This window comes from Equus caballus, chromosome 27, assembly GCF_041296265.1.
Source record: "Equus caballus isolate H_3958 breed thoroughbred chromosome 27, TB-T2T, whole genome shotgun sequence".
Taxonomy (NCBI): Eukaryota; Metazoa; Chordata; class Mammalia; order Perissodactyla; family Equidae; genus Equus; species Equus caballus.
Genome location: NC_091710.1, coordinates 31,378,028 through 31,393,047, shown reverse-complemented (window position 1 = coordinate 31,393,047; position 15,020 = coordinate 31,378,028). Strand labels below are relative to the sequence as shown.

Sequence of the window (15,020 nt, the reverse complement as noted above, 5' to 3'; positions counted from 1 at the left end):
TTTTTGTGGTTTTTTTTTGAGGAAGATCAGCACGGAGCTAACATCTGCTGCCAATCTTCCTCTTTTTGCTGAGGAAGGCTGGCCGTGAGCTAACATCCAAGCCCATCTTCCTCCACTTTCTATGTGGGCCGCCTACCACAGGATGGCCTTCTGAGCGGTGCCATGTCCGCACCTGGGATCCGAACTGGTGAACCCCGAGCCACCGAAACAGAACGTGCGCACTTAACTGCTGCACCACTGGGCCGGCCCCTGCTGTCGGCTTTTTCTAGATGCTCCTTATGTTGAGCAAGTTCCCTTCTATTCCTAGTTTCTGAGTATTTTTATCATGAAAGAATGTTGAATTTTGTCAAATGCTTTTTCTTCATCAATTGAGATGATCATGGTTTTTTTCCTCCTTTGTATTTATTAATATGTATTACATTGATTGCTTTTTCTTATGTTGACCCATCTTGCATGCTTGGGGTAAATCACACTTGGCATTGGTATGTAATCCTTTCAGTATGCTTTTGGACTCAGTTTGCTAATATTTTGTTGATAGTTTTTGGATCTATATTCATAAGGATATTGGTCTGTCCTTTTCTTGTTTTGTAGTGTCTTTGTCTTACTTGGTGTCAGGATAATGTTCACCTTGTGGAATGAGTTAGGAACTGTTCTCACCTCTTCTGTTTTTTGGAAGAGTTTGAGAAGGATCAGTGTTAACTCTTCTTTAGAGGGTTTGAGAGAATTCATCAGTGAATCCATCTGATCCTGGACTTTTATTTTTTTTTTTAAAGATTTTATTTTTTTTTCCTTTTTCTCCCCAAAGCCCCCTGGTACATAGTTGTATATTCTTAGTTGTGGGTCCTTCTAGTTATGTCACGTCGGACGCCGCCTCAGTGTGGCTCGTTGATTGGTGCCATGTCCGTGCCCGGGATTTGAACTGACGAAACACTGGGCTGCCTGCAGCGGAGCACGCGAACTTAACCACTCGGCCACGGGGCCGGCCCCTGGACTTTTCTTTGGTGGGAGGTTTTTAATTACTGAATTAATCTCTTGTTAGGTCTCTTGAGGTTTCCTATTTCTTCTTGAGTCAGTTTAGGTAATTTGTGTGTTTCTAGGAATCTGTCCATTTTATCTTGCTCATCTCATTTGACGGCATACAATTTTACATAGTAGTCTCTTATAATCCTTTTTATTTCTGTAAGGTTGGTAGTAATATCCCCACATTCATTTCTGATTTTATTTTTCTTTTTCTTAGTCAAATTAAAGGTGTGTTAATTTTGTTGATCTTTTCAAAGAACAAGTTTTTTATTTTAGTTGGTTCTATTGTTTTTCTATCCTGTTCCCTATGTTTTTATCTCTTCTGTAATCTTTACTTGCTTCCTTATGCTAGCTTTGGTTTTAGTTTGCTCTTTTTCTAGTTTTTTAAGGTGTAAAGTCAACTTACTGATTTGAGTAGTTCTTCTTTAATTAGATGTTCACTGATATAACTTTCCCTCTGAGCATTGCTTTTGCTGCATCCTATCTGAGATTGGTTTTGATAGCTAGGAACTGCATTTCCCATGGCTGGTTATCTATCTTTTCTTGACTTTGAACTGTCAGGTTGTATGTGAGCAGTAATACTCTGATCTGAATTTAGTAACAATGAAAGTGTCCTTGCAAGAGCTTTTATAGGAAGCCCTCTTGTAAATATTTGAACTTCTAAAGTTTAATGTTATCTCCTGTAGAAGTAACTGTTAATTTTTTTTCCCCCCGAGGAAGATTAGCCCTGAGCTAACATCTGCCAATATTCCTCTTTTTTCTGAGGAAGACTGACCCCGAGCTAACATCTGAGCCCATCTTCCTCAACTTTATATGTGGGATGCCCACCACAGCATGGCCCACCACGCAGTACCATGTCTGCACCCGGGATCCAAACTGGTGAACCCCAGGCCGCCGAAGTGCAATGTGCACACCTAACCACTGTGCCACCAGGCCAGCCCCCAACTGTTAATTTTATTTATTTATTTTTTAAAGATTGGCGCCTGAGTTAACATCTGTTGCCAATCTTTTTTTTTCTTCTTCTTCTTCTCCCCAAAGCCCCCCAGTACATAGTTGTATATTCTAGTTATGGGTCCTTCTGGTTGTGGACGCTGCCTCAATGTGGCCTGATGAGCGGTGCCATGTCCACGCCCAGGATCCGAACCGGTGAAACCCTGGGCTGCCAAAGCGGAGTTCGCGAACTTAACTCAGCCACAGGACTGGCCCCTGATTTTAAAGCCTGGCGTGCTAATTAGTAAACTATAATTCCGTCTATATGCCAATTGCATACTAATTGGCATCTATAATTCCTAAGGGTATATAAAGTTGGGATTTTTTTTTGTTTGGCAAAAGTCTAAAAACTTTAACCCTGTGTCTTCTCTCTTTGGACAAAGGCAAATTAATAAGTTAATATCTCCTCGTATAGTCTGTGTACATAGCAAGTACCCAGCCTGTGCAGACATGTTGCCTGATGATACATAAAATTTTTGAATCTTTGCATTCTAAAAAGGTGATTTTTCTGCTCTGACTCTTAATTGATAATTTGATTTGTTATAGAATTACAGGTTGAAAATTATTAGATTTTGAAATACTGCACTATTATCCTCAAATTCCAGTGTGGTTTTCAAGTTTCTTTTTTTCTCCTCGTTAATTTAGCCTTCACTTTTCATGTTGGAGTCTTTCCTTAAACATCTGGTAACCCTTGGCCCTCTCCTTTCAGATTTAAGAATGGTGCACTAAAACGCTAATTGATGGTGTATGTATTTGTAAAATTTCATCAGGCTTTGTGTTCTTTACTGTTTATAAGTTATACTTATATATATAAAGCGAATTGGAATTTCTGTATTATGAGGGTGGAGCTTGATGGTTGTCTGCTGGTGTTGGGTGTACGCCATCTTAACTGCAGGGTGACTGAGGAGTAATTTAACTTTGTCGGTATCTATGTTCCTCTTTTGCAATTCACCTTCTCTAGAAAGGGCGCCTCCTTCTCCCGCCTGGGGGAGTTAGAGCCTGGCCACCAGCAGCCTGAGTCTGGTGGGGAAGGTGGCTGGGGAGTCTTACCTTTCAGTGTGTACATTTTTACTCTCTGTTTTAGTTTGCACTCCTGCCCTCCACTAGGCCTGGGATCGTGACTGCAGCCTCTCTGGTTCAGATTCCCAGAGAATAAACCTTCCATGCCTGGATGTGTGGTAGGTTAGTGGATGTGGGGTCTACTGGCTCTTCTGTCTTTCTTCCCATCTTTTCCCTAAGAACCTCAGGTGCAAAGAATTGGAATAGTCGTAATCCTTGGTTCACTACAAATGTCATTGGTTGATACATGGCTTCCCCTGAGGCCCCCCTTTTGAAGCTCTGCACCTCACCCGTGTCCCTGCCGTGGTATCTGGTGTCTCTCCTGAGCTGCTCCAGGTGTGCGGGGTGCACAGCGTGCTTCTTACTGTTGTCCTCCTTAGCAAGCCCTTAGGTTACGGTTCTCTCACCCTGTTCTTTCAGTTAGCACTCCTCCCTCTGTCCTTACACTGAGAGGTCTGCAGGTTATAGTATTTCTTTGTTTCATTGGTGGTGGAATTTGGGTTTCTATTTCTTGTTCACATGGTTGTTTTGGGTTGATTTTCAAGAGGAGAGGGAGGCAAAAATAATTTCACTTGGTCATCTTAAAACCAGAATCTCCATTTTCTTTTGACTCCAAAAAATATTTTCTGCTTTACCATCATTGAGCCATTCAGTTAACACTCTTCCAAGTGAGTTCACGCCTCAGGCATGATGCCTTGAACAAATCGCTCTGACTGCAGCTCCTAGAGCTCAAGGACCATTTGGATCTATAGGCAGGATGCCATACAAGCACAAGTTAGAATATTCGTTTCTATTTGCATTATATACAAATGCATGTATTTAGAGAGTGATGCAAAAGTGGAGGATGCTGCTTTTTGGGCAAAATTCAGGTATTGTGAAAACACAGTTTCTTACCTGGTTCTTACTTACAACTTTATAGACAGTGTAAAATCTTAGGAATTAAGTTAATGTATAGTAACAGCGTCTAATTTTCTTTTTTTTGAACAGGCCAGCAGATACATAGAAAATGTTCTAAAACCTCACCAGAAAATGAAATTGAAAAAACTGGAAGAGCGCTTTTATCAGATGATGGGTGAAACCTGGAAGTTAAGCAATGGTCATAAACTTGGGGTTAGGAAATGTTCTCATGTTATATTTTGAATTCTGCTCTTATGTTTCCTTTCACATATATTTCTTTTGAAAAATTGCAAATGACGTTAAACTGTTATTACAGTCTGTTTTTTAGGAATCTTAATAATAGTGATGGTACATCAGTTTTGTTCAGCAGATTTATGTATCAAATGGTTGAGTGGTTTTTGGTGCCTGCAGAGCATGTAACTTAGATCCTTGAAAAGCTCGAACAGAAGGTAGTCTTTGAGAAAACTGTTGACTACGTCACTGTTTTATATGCGTGAATTCAGATCCTTCCTCAAGTAAGATCTCCAAGGTCTAATAAGCTCACATTATATTCATTATGTTTGGCTCTGTTTTTTAAAGATTTTTATTGAGGTAACATTGGTTTATTACATTATATAAATTTCAGGTGTACGTCATTATATTTTGATTTCTGTGTGGACTACATCATGTTTACCACCCAAAGACTAATTACCATCTGTCACCGTACACGGTCAGCCCTTTCACGCCCCCGCCTCCCCCCTTCCACTCTGGTAACCACCAGTCTAATCTCTGTGTCTATGTGTTTCTTTGTTGTTTGTTTGGCTCTGTTTTGGTAAAACCAGTTAACCTGTGACTCTTTTCCTCTGGTACTGAGTATGAATTTTGTCATTTGCTCATGGAAGTTTACAATTTGAAGTTTTCTTACAGAGGAAAAAGGATATTCATAAAGGAATTAAATTTTAGAGTAACTGGCCACAGCTTTTGTGTGTAAGATCATTTCTGTCCCAAATACTTTTTTGTTTATTCTGCTTTCTGTTTATACTGCACCTTTCACCATGTTTTAAAGAAAATAATCCAGTAAACAGGATTCTTACAGTGAAGCAGAATCAGTTTTTGTTCTTCATTTCACGATGGCAAATATGTCATAAAACAATCAAGAGTAATAAAATTAGTGTGGAAGATGGGCAACATAAAATGCAGCTGCTCTGTGTCGTGATTTCCCTTCTCAGTTGAGTTTGTCTCCTCTTCAGTTTTGCCGTGTTAGACATTGGCAGCCTGATTTTAGCCGCCACAGCTCTTTCTGAAATGGTCACAATCTGAATTAGTCACCCTGCCCCTTGCTTTTAGGCTGTGTCTTCACGGCACTGCTAGTATATATTTTAACATAGTTAGTGGGGACCACAAAAAGTTAGGGACATGGTAGACTGTTGGTGTTGTTGTGACTTAAGGCTCTTAGGACTATCAAAGAACGTGAGCATCGGCACGTTAGAGCTGGAGGGAAGTGTATCCATCGGCTGATCCAGCCCCCTGGTTTGCAGGGGGGCGGCCTAAGTTTAGCCAGTTAATTGTTCTGCATCAAGATCTCTTGACTCCTGGTCCCCACGCTCCTTCCACCAGATTCTCTTAGGATAAAGGAATGGGGAAAATGGCGGCCATTTTAATCTAATAAAGAGAACTTTTAGAAGGTCAGTGGATATGGAAGAAAGGCATTATTGAACAAATACATGTATATTTGAGAATTTGGCATTTACGTCAATGATCTGGTTAAGGAAGATGTTTTAATAGACAATATTAATAAAAAGTAATCTTTATGATTTCTGGAATACAATTTTTTGCCTCCTAAAGTAATTAATTCAAATGGAAGATCAAAGTTTGAATTTGAGGAACTAAAGTATGTTTATATATAACAAGATACTAGGGCCTCATTCGGCTAAGGAAGTTCTGCATGGTCTCATACATAGACATAATGTTTTTATACACAGGTTCTATTTTCACAGCTTTTTAAGATGTGATCCCTTGGAGGAAAGTGTATCATCCAGGTTTTCTTCTTTCTTACATCCTACTGAAAAACCTGAGGGTCATTTAAAATGGAAAGGTCCCTCTTAGCCTTGTATCTGTTGGAGGGAACCCCAGACCTAGATAAGGGTAGTTCCTATGAAACATTAAGCTCCATGTTTTGTTGTCTGAGGAGATAAAGCTTTAATTTTCTGGATCTAATGATGACTTAATTGTATTTTTTTACTGAAATGCTATCAGGGTAAAAGAAATAACCATTTTGAACGTAATAGAGTCCATAGCATCTCTTTAGAAATTCTCTGTTGTTTTTGACCAGAGTGGTGAAGATTTGGTGCTTGAAAATGAGAGTCAGACATCTTTTGAAACTTCAAACAGAGAAGCAGCAAAGAGACGGAACTTGCTTAAGTGTTTAACCAAAGTTTCACCACCTGCTGAAAAGCCCACGCAGAGGGAGGTGCGTCACTTAATGCCTGCTCAATGAAGGTGTCAGCGTGCGGGGCCGGGGGGGGGGAGTATTGTTCTGTGGGTGAGGTGGGATACTGAGTGAAGATTAGGACTGGCTTTTAATCCAGATGATGTCTTCCCCTACTACCTTACAAAGCGATCAGCTTCATTAAGAATCGCTTTTCCTGAGCTAGCGCTGATGGCCTAGTGATTAAAGTTTGGCGCACTCTGCTTTGGTGGCCCGGGTTGGGTTCTCAGGTGTGGAACCACACCACTCATCCATCGTTAGCCATGCTCTGGCAGTGGCTCACATAGAAGAACTAGAAGGACTTACAACTAGGATATACAACTATGTGCTGGGGTTTTAGGGACGGGAAAAAAAAAAAAAGAAATACAGGCATTGCACAGCAAAAATAAACCTATGTCTAGACTTTAGGTTGTCAACAGAATTAATTTAAAAAAAAATCACTTTTCCTGTTTAATATTAATATTAATATTCTGAACCAAACTTAGAAGGAAGCTATGAAGATAAATGGACACTATTAGATAATGCTCAGTTCTTTCTGAGGAAGTAACTTGATTGTATAGAAATGAAAAATATACTGTTTAATAAGGGAAATATTTCTTTTTTTTCCCCCCCAAAGCCCCAGTACATAATTGTATACCCGAGTTGTAAGTCATTCTAATTGTTTTTTGTGGGATGCTGCCACAGCATGGCCTGGTGAGTGGTGTATAGTTCTGTGCCCAGGATCCAAACCAGCGAACCCCGGGCTACTAAAGCTGAGCACACGAACTTAACCACTGGGCCAAGGGGCCGGCCTCGGGAAATATTTCTATGAGTAGCTAAGGCATGATTAAGCCATATTTAGTGAATGGCTAATATTATTAACATGAGTGTATCATTTTTCTCAGTGGTCCTTCTCGGGAATGGGTTAGCAACCATTCACTTTAGAACAGTGCCCAGATTTATTATTCCTTGTTTTCTTTCGAATCTTCATCCCTAAGTTGACTCTGATTTGGAGATGGTAAAGGTTGGAAATAAGAAGTCTGTTTTTACCTACTCTTGGGTAAAGCTGGTAGGCCATCTGCTCCCTCACAGTACTGTCTAATGTATTGCTTCTCACTCTGAGGTTTCCTGGTCCCTTAATGGAGCTGAGTGTGGGAATCAGACCATTGAACTATTTCTAATATTTCAAAAAGATCTAATGAACTCTATGGACTAATTAAAAATTCAAGACTCTTTGCTTTTTCAAGAGCATGTCCAGATAATTCTCTTTGTTTTTTCAAGAGCATGTCGAGATAATTCAAGACATGAATTATCTCTTGCTGATGGTAAATTTTGGTTAACTGTCATCATGCTTTTGACACCAAAGGAAAACAAATAGTTTACTTACTAGATGCAGTTAATGGTTGTTAGACAAAGTGTTGCAAAACATGGAGTCCAAGGGATTAAAAAATAAAAAAGCATTCCTAGAGGTGAAATTGCTGGTAACAAGTGTTTTAATGAGAGAAAATGCTCTGAACACCTGATTTCTTAATAGAGTAACAGAAATAGGGAAATGTGAGTAAATCTTGAAAATGAAGTGGTTGTTAGCCAGTCCCCCAGAAGTTCCAGTGAAGAAAAATACGCACTCAGTTTAAAATGTTTATATGTATGAATCTCAGCCTAAAATGTGTATATGTATGAATCTAAATAACTTTGGGGTCTTTTTGAACTTAATTCATGTTAATATTTGTCCTCTGTTTCCTTAAATAGGACATTTTTACATAGTATCTTGGATCATCATAAAAACAAAATTCTTTAAATGTGCGTAGATTGGTAGTTGTCGTCTCAAATCCTATTTTTATGGTCTATTGTTATCACAAAGTTGCTTACCCAAAAATGTGTATCAATTGAGCTCTCATTCTCATTGTATACTTTTTATAAACACATACTTTTTGTATATTAAAAGAAAAGACTTCACTAAGCTTAGATCTGTCTAAACTCTATATTGAAAGGAACTCTTCTTGTTGAGATTATCGTTTTCTTCTTTGGATGCTTATGTTCCTGTTCCTAATAGTTACTTTTCTTTAGGTTCTTGACTTACCTGAAGAACCTCCTGAAACAGCTGAAGAAGTAAGCTTATTTTTTTTCTTTAAAAATTGTAGTTTCTCTAACATCAAGTATGTCTTATCTGAATTTGGGTTTGGAAGGAGAAGATAGTGTAAGTGTCGATGTGATGCACTGTCACTAAGGGGTTGGTTTGCACATGGTGTCGGGTCAGACTCCTCGGCTCCGGTGGTATTCCGGAAGCCTGCTGTCCTCTGAGTTTGTTTTTAGAGCCCTCGCTTCATCAGGCTGACATAGGATAGCTGGTCCTTCCCAGAACTTCAGGTCAGCATTTGAGTTACTTATTAAAACAGAATCAAAATAGGCAGATGACTTCAAGTTGTAGTTTTCCCCTTAAAAAAGAGAAAAGGAAAGAATGCAGCTACTTTGTAGATCCTTGAATTGAAGGACTGTCTGTTGTAGCCAACTTTTTGAGGATAATGAAAATAGACAAATAGACGTTAAGCACAGAGTGTGATTATCTTCATAAAAGTTAAAAATAAGAAAAAGAAGGCATTCTGTTTTGGGGAGTGTGCTCTTCCAACCTGTCCTCCACCCTATCACCCTAATAAAGTGTTTTCAAAGGAAAAAAGGCATGCCTGGCGTAGGGAATGAGAGGCAGATGGTTACTCATGCTTTTAGGATATTTGTCTTTGTTGTTATATAGTCACATTGTTTCTGCCTTTCTGCAAAATACTATTTCCTGTTTTGTCACCTTAATGGTTTTGCTCTGGTGTCATAATCATTCCATACCATATTACATAATCATGACATATTCATAAAGCCTGCCCATGTCATAACAAATATGTTTTAACCCCTAACTACATAACTTTGGTGAGTACATATGTGAAAGGATAATTTCACTTTTAGGAACGCTGGAAATTATAATTTTTAGGAAATTCTCTATTTTCTTATTTAAGTGAGGTCCCATTAAATGTCTGGTGTCACCCACAGAATAGAAGGACATCTTTATAATTCTGTATTGCTGGGGCAACTAACATTCATTTTAAAGGCTATCACAGCCAGATGAAGCTGTCACTATATGTATGTTTATTTCTGTATGTGTTGTAGCTGTCACTCTAAAGTAGTGAGCCATAAGAGAAAATTCCTGTTACAGTGGAAGCCCGCTTGGATTTAGAAGCAGACTAATAGATGAGTGAACTAATGACTAACATGGATTTCTGACAAGGAAGGAGGGATCTGAAACATAATTACTGCAATTCTTACTTAAGCAGTACACCTGGGTTTTTTAGTGTCTCCTATGTATTTTGTTTTGCAACCTTCTATAGAGTTCTAAAATAATGTGGTAAGATTTTTAAAATGAGAGGAGGAAATAATTCATGGTAGTCTGGAATTCACAATGGAATATTCACCATATATTACTATTCTACTTTTAGAATTTGAAAATAATTTTGTAAATCATCATATAATGTTGCCATATTACCATAGCAACAATTTTCATTATTGTATGCCATCTTATTTCATTTTAAGGAGTACAAATTTCAGTTAGTGCTGCTACTTTTTTTTTTTGAGGAAGATTAGCCCTGAGCTAACTACTGCCAATCCTCCTCTCTTTGCTGAGGAAGACTGGCCCTGAGCTAACATCCATGCCCATCTTCCTCTACTTTATACGTGGGACACCTACCGCAGCATGGCTTTTTGCCAAGCAGTGCCATGTCCATACCCGGGATCCAAACCAGCGAACCCCACGCAGCCGAGAAGCAGAACGTGTGCACTTAACCTCTGGGCCACCGGGCCGGCCCCAGTGCTGCTACTTTTAATTTAGATTCCATTTAAGAATCTGCGTTTGGGACAATGTTTTACTTTCTAATTTGGATTGTGTCCCAGGCCATTTACCCATCCATATGTCAGCCCACTACATTGTCAGTAATAGTAGGAGAAATTGTGCAGCCAACTTTCACAGTAATTGTAATAACAGAACAATTGCTGGATTTCAAACAATGATAGTTTGTCTCTCCCAAGTTTTTATCTAATTCTAATGAAAAACATTAATTGGCTATATTTTAACCCTAGTTTCTCATAAAGCATTTGGCTTTAATTCTTTCAGATCATTAAAGTTTGAACAAAATCTCACTGTAAAAGTTAAATTTTATTCTTCCTAAAAATAAGCAAAATTTGGGGCTGGCCCCATGGCCTAGTGGTTAAGTTTGGCATGCTCCACTTGGTGGCCTGGGTTCGGATCCTGGGCGCAGACCTACACCATGCATCAGCAGCCATGCTGTGGTGGCAACCCACGTACAAAATAAAGGAAGATTGGCAACAGAGGTTAGCTCAGAGTCAATCTTCCTCAGCAAAAAAAAGCAAAATTGGCTTTTAATATGTGATTCAGTTGTTTTGTGATTTCTTTGTTTTATTACAAAACTTTTCTTTAGTAGAAGTAATAACAGAGCTGAACATTACACTGATTCAGATACCTTACCTCCTTGGTTGGAGATATTTTCTAATATGGCTTTCCTGAAGGGGGTAGATGCTGCTGTGAAACCACCGTTTTTATGTACCATAACTCCCAGGACAGTATGATGATGTTAACCATGAGAAAGGGTTTCCTACAAGTAAATAATGAGCATCAGAATAAATTACTAATTCATCATCTTTTCTTTTTAGAATGTCCTTTAATATACTAGCAGTTTGCAAGCTCTTTTTAGCTATTTAATCATTTGATCAAAGGAAAGATGATGAGGAAGCCCAGTATATAGAGCAGATAAAGCAGGAGCTGCTCCCAGGGGAGGAGGCCTCCTCGAGCGCCCAGCCCCCAGGACCAGCTCTAGACTGCTCTCTCCTTGCCTGGATGCTGCGGGCCTGGTGCGCAGCCTACAGCAGGAGTGGACGGGCTAACCTTTGGTTCCTTCCGACCTGGTGCTTTTCTTCCTGTGGTCTCTGAGGTGGCACAGGGTCTTGGTTTGGTAGGTCACTTCTGAAGCCCAGCTGCAATTTTGGTATTATCTGGGCAGACAGAGCCATTGAAGTTCTGGTGTCCTTTCTGCAAGGCTCTGCCCCTGGTCTCCTCAATCAGAAGGAAGATGTGTTTCAGTTTCAGAATTATTTCTGTGTTTAGAGTGAATTTATCTGGACCTTTATGTTGGTTTACAACTCTCAGAACTAAATTCCTACAAAACCTGACGTGCTGTTATGACTGCCGACGTTTCCTAGGAGTAGTAATTTTGGAACTGCAAAAAGCAGTGCGTTGGAATTCTTACCTGAACATTTTTGTTCCTCAGGTAGTTACTGTTGCTCTCCGATGTCCAAGTGGGAAGGTCCTGAGGAGACGGTTTTTTAAGTCTTGCAGTTCACAGGTGAGGAAGTTCTTATCTTGAGAAGTGTTTTTGTTGAATTTGGCAATAGTTTCTTCCCCTGCAGTGGAGGAGGTGTTATCGCTGTGTTGGCTGGTGCGCCCCTCAGGCCAGGGTAAGGGCATTTATATGTGCTCTAAGATGCTGCGGAAATTGGAATCGTTAGCCATGCTGGCTGGGCCTTTTTGAATTGTGATTTCTGCATTCAAATTTTTTCAGTTCTTCCTTGTCCTATTTCTTTTTTATTTGTTGTTTTTTGTTTTAATTACATTTTTGCAGCTTGGTGGGTAAGATGCTTTCAAAGCAGCCAGTATTAACCTTATTCTCATTATCCCTGATGGATTGTTAACCTTTGCCCCACTGTTTATGTGTAATTTTCAAATCATTCTTTAAGGCTTGTTTCCTTTCGTCCTAATAGATTCTTCCTTCTCTTAAAAACTATACTGTGTTCATTAGCAATAATTTGGAAAACAAAAAAATTTTGATCTGTAGTTGGACACCAAAGCCAATTACTAATATTTTGATGTATTTCTATTTTTAAGTGCATAACATATAATTATGCATGCATTAAAAATATAGCTAAATAATATTCTATCCTGATTGTTGCATTTAACTTTCTATGACAAGAATGCTATAAACCATAATGGAAAATACTGATGGATTTGACTGCATAAAAACTTAAAATTCTATAAAGAAAGAGTTTATAAAGTTAAATAAAAATTTGGAAAAAATGTTTTACTGTCTATGTGTGGTAGAGTCATTTCTTTATAAGGAGCTATAGAAATGAAGGAAAAGATAAACAGCTCAGCCCAATCACTGATAAGAAACATGGAAGATTTCCTAAAGAAGAAAGACCAAGCGACAGATAAAAATATGAAAAATATATTTGGCCTCACTTAGAATCAAAGAAGTGCAAATTAAAATGGGACATCTTTGGGGCTGGCCCCGTGGCCGAGTGGTTAAGTTCGCGTGCTCCGCTGCAGGTGGCCCAGTGTTTCGTTGGTTCGAATCCTGGGCGCGGACATGGCACTGCTCATCAAACTACGCTGAGGCAGCGTCCCACATTTCACAACTAGAAGGACCCACAACGAAGAATATACAACTCTGTACTGGGGGGGCTTTGGGGAGAAAAAGGAAAAAAGTAAAATCTTTAAAAAAAAAATTAAAAATAAAATGGGACATCATTTTCTACCTATCAGATTGTCAAAGATTAAAAAGAAGAGTACCCAGTTCTGGTCAGTATGTGGGGAAAACAGGGATTCTCATTAATTGCTCATGTGCGTGTAAATTGGACCAGTGTTCCTGTGGGATAATTTACCAGTATATATCTTTAAAATATTTAAAACATAATCTTTTGGTCCAGTAATTTCATTTATGAGAATTTATTCTTGGAAATAAGACAAATGATCAAAAGTGTAAGTGTTTGTGTAGAGATTGGTTAAATTAAGGCATATCCAGATATCGGAAAATTATGGAGCTTTATGACATAGATGTACATTTATTACGTGGAATATCAGTAGGTTCGTGGATGGTGGTTAGCAGTAGAAGTGAGGGATTACCTATAATTGGTGCTCCAGCTTCCCCCAAGGGCATTCTTTCATTCAGGTTTCTTCCTCAAGCAACAAATCATCCTCTGGCAGGCATTGTAAGTGGAAATTTGGATAGTTACTATGGGAATCTTCATGACATGAAATGTTAAAAATTTATAGGGATGGCCCATTGAAAGTCAGGCTATCATAAGGCGGCGTCTCTGGGGCCTGGGCATGTCTATTGTGACAAAGTTCCTGAGTGATTCTGATGTAGACTCTTGGCTTAGATTTTGATCTAAATAATCTTTTTTCCAAATGCCAACCTTTCGTTCTCAATCTTTTTATAAATTTTTCTATTCCCTATGGTTGGGGGTTTCCTAATTGTTAAATGCGTCTCCTATCTGGAGGCGTCAGTAGTCCCTAAGCCTTCTCTGAAACAGAAGGTGTTAAAGGTTATTCACATCTCAGAATTCATGGCATGCTGTTTCCCTTTACACTCTAGAAGGTTCCTTCGAAAGGTGTGAGAGTTCTGTTTCATTACTCCTAGGGGCATGATTGAACAATGAAAGAATTGTGAAATAACATGGTGATCTGGAGGACACAACTCTGTACAGTATTTGGTAACTAAACTTTTTATCTTTTAGGTCTTATTTGACTGGATGATGAAAATTGGCTACCACACATCCCTATACAGCCTCTCTACTTCCTTTCCCAGAAGGCCTCTGGAAGTGGAGGGGGGTTGCTCACTGCAGGATGTAGGAATAACTATGGACACTGTGCTCAATGTGGAAGAGAAAGAGCAGAGCCACTGGTGAAGAAGTGAGAACTGCCTGTTCTACGTAAAATCGGTTATGCCGTGCCCTACAGGACAGTAAATAATTCACACGGGAATCGTGCCCTTCCTCGGTTGAGCTCAAGGCAGTAAGCACTTTAATGTTGATGGACATAAAGGATTAGAGAAGGACTGCTCCCTGCATGTAGTAATTTTTGGAGTGTGCCATCTTATAAGGTACCAAATGAGAACTAGGTAAAAATGTGTACAATAACGCACTCAATAGTTTGTATTTTTCCTAGCTGACATCATTTATTGGTATGTTGAGACAAAGTCTCATGACTTTTTCTGCCTCTTCAGTCTGTCTTGCCACACTGAACATTTCACACTTAAGTCACACTCTTTAAAATCTTTTAAGTAGAAATGTTTATTCTGCTGTATTGCTGGAAATTAAACTTTAAAGATGTTTCAAAGCTCTTTAAGGCTTTAAAGTTCTTTTCGATAGGTATGTATTAATTTAACTACTGTTTGAGATTTATATAATTTTGCCTTGCATTAAATTGTAACATTCCGGATGGATCAGTATTTTTTAAAATAAAACAATGAAAACATTAAAAATGTAAGTGAATTTTTGTTTGTATCTCTGGTCATTTCGTTTTCTTCCTTACAACCTGTAATGATGTATTCATGGACTCTGATATCGAGTTTACACTCCAAGTGTGGTACAAAGGGCTCTTTGTCCTAGTCACTCCCTTTTTCTTTTCCCATGCTCTGTCGTACAAGTCAGTTAACTTGACTCCTCTGTGTATTGCCCTTTATTTAATGCTCCTTTATACTATTCTTCTGTAGAATCTGTTACACTGTATTATAGCTATATTTTTGTTTTTCCAAATACATAATTCCTCAAAGGTAAA

General features: G+C 38.9%; 1 protein-coding gene across 1 annotated transcript in view; it reads left to right on the top strand.

The window, feature by feature from the left end:
* Window positions 1-15,020, top strand: part of UBXN8 (UBX domain protein 8) — a 25,565-nt gene extending 10,545 nt beyond the window's left edge. The window contains exons 5-9 of the mRNA XM_001495441.5: window positions 4,057-4,179; window positions 6,278-6,415; window positions 8,480-8,521; window positions 11,734-11,808; window positions 13,979-15,020. Of these exons, the coding sequence (XP_001495491.1) occupies window positions 4,057-4,179; window positions 6,278-6,415; window positions 8,480-8,521; window positions 11,734-11,808; window positions 13,979-14,149 (549 nt within the window). The 3' untranslated portion in view covers window positions 14,150-15,020. The remainder of the gene's footprint in view (window positions 1-4,056; window positions 4,180-6,277; window positions 6,416-8,479; window positions 8,522-11,733; window positions 11,809-13,978) is intronic.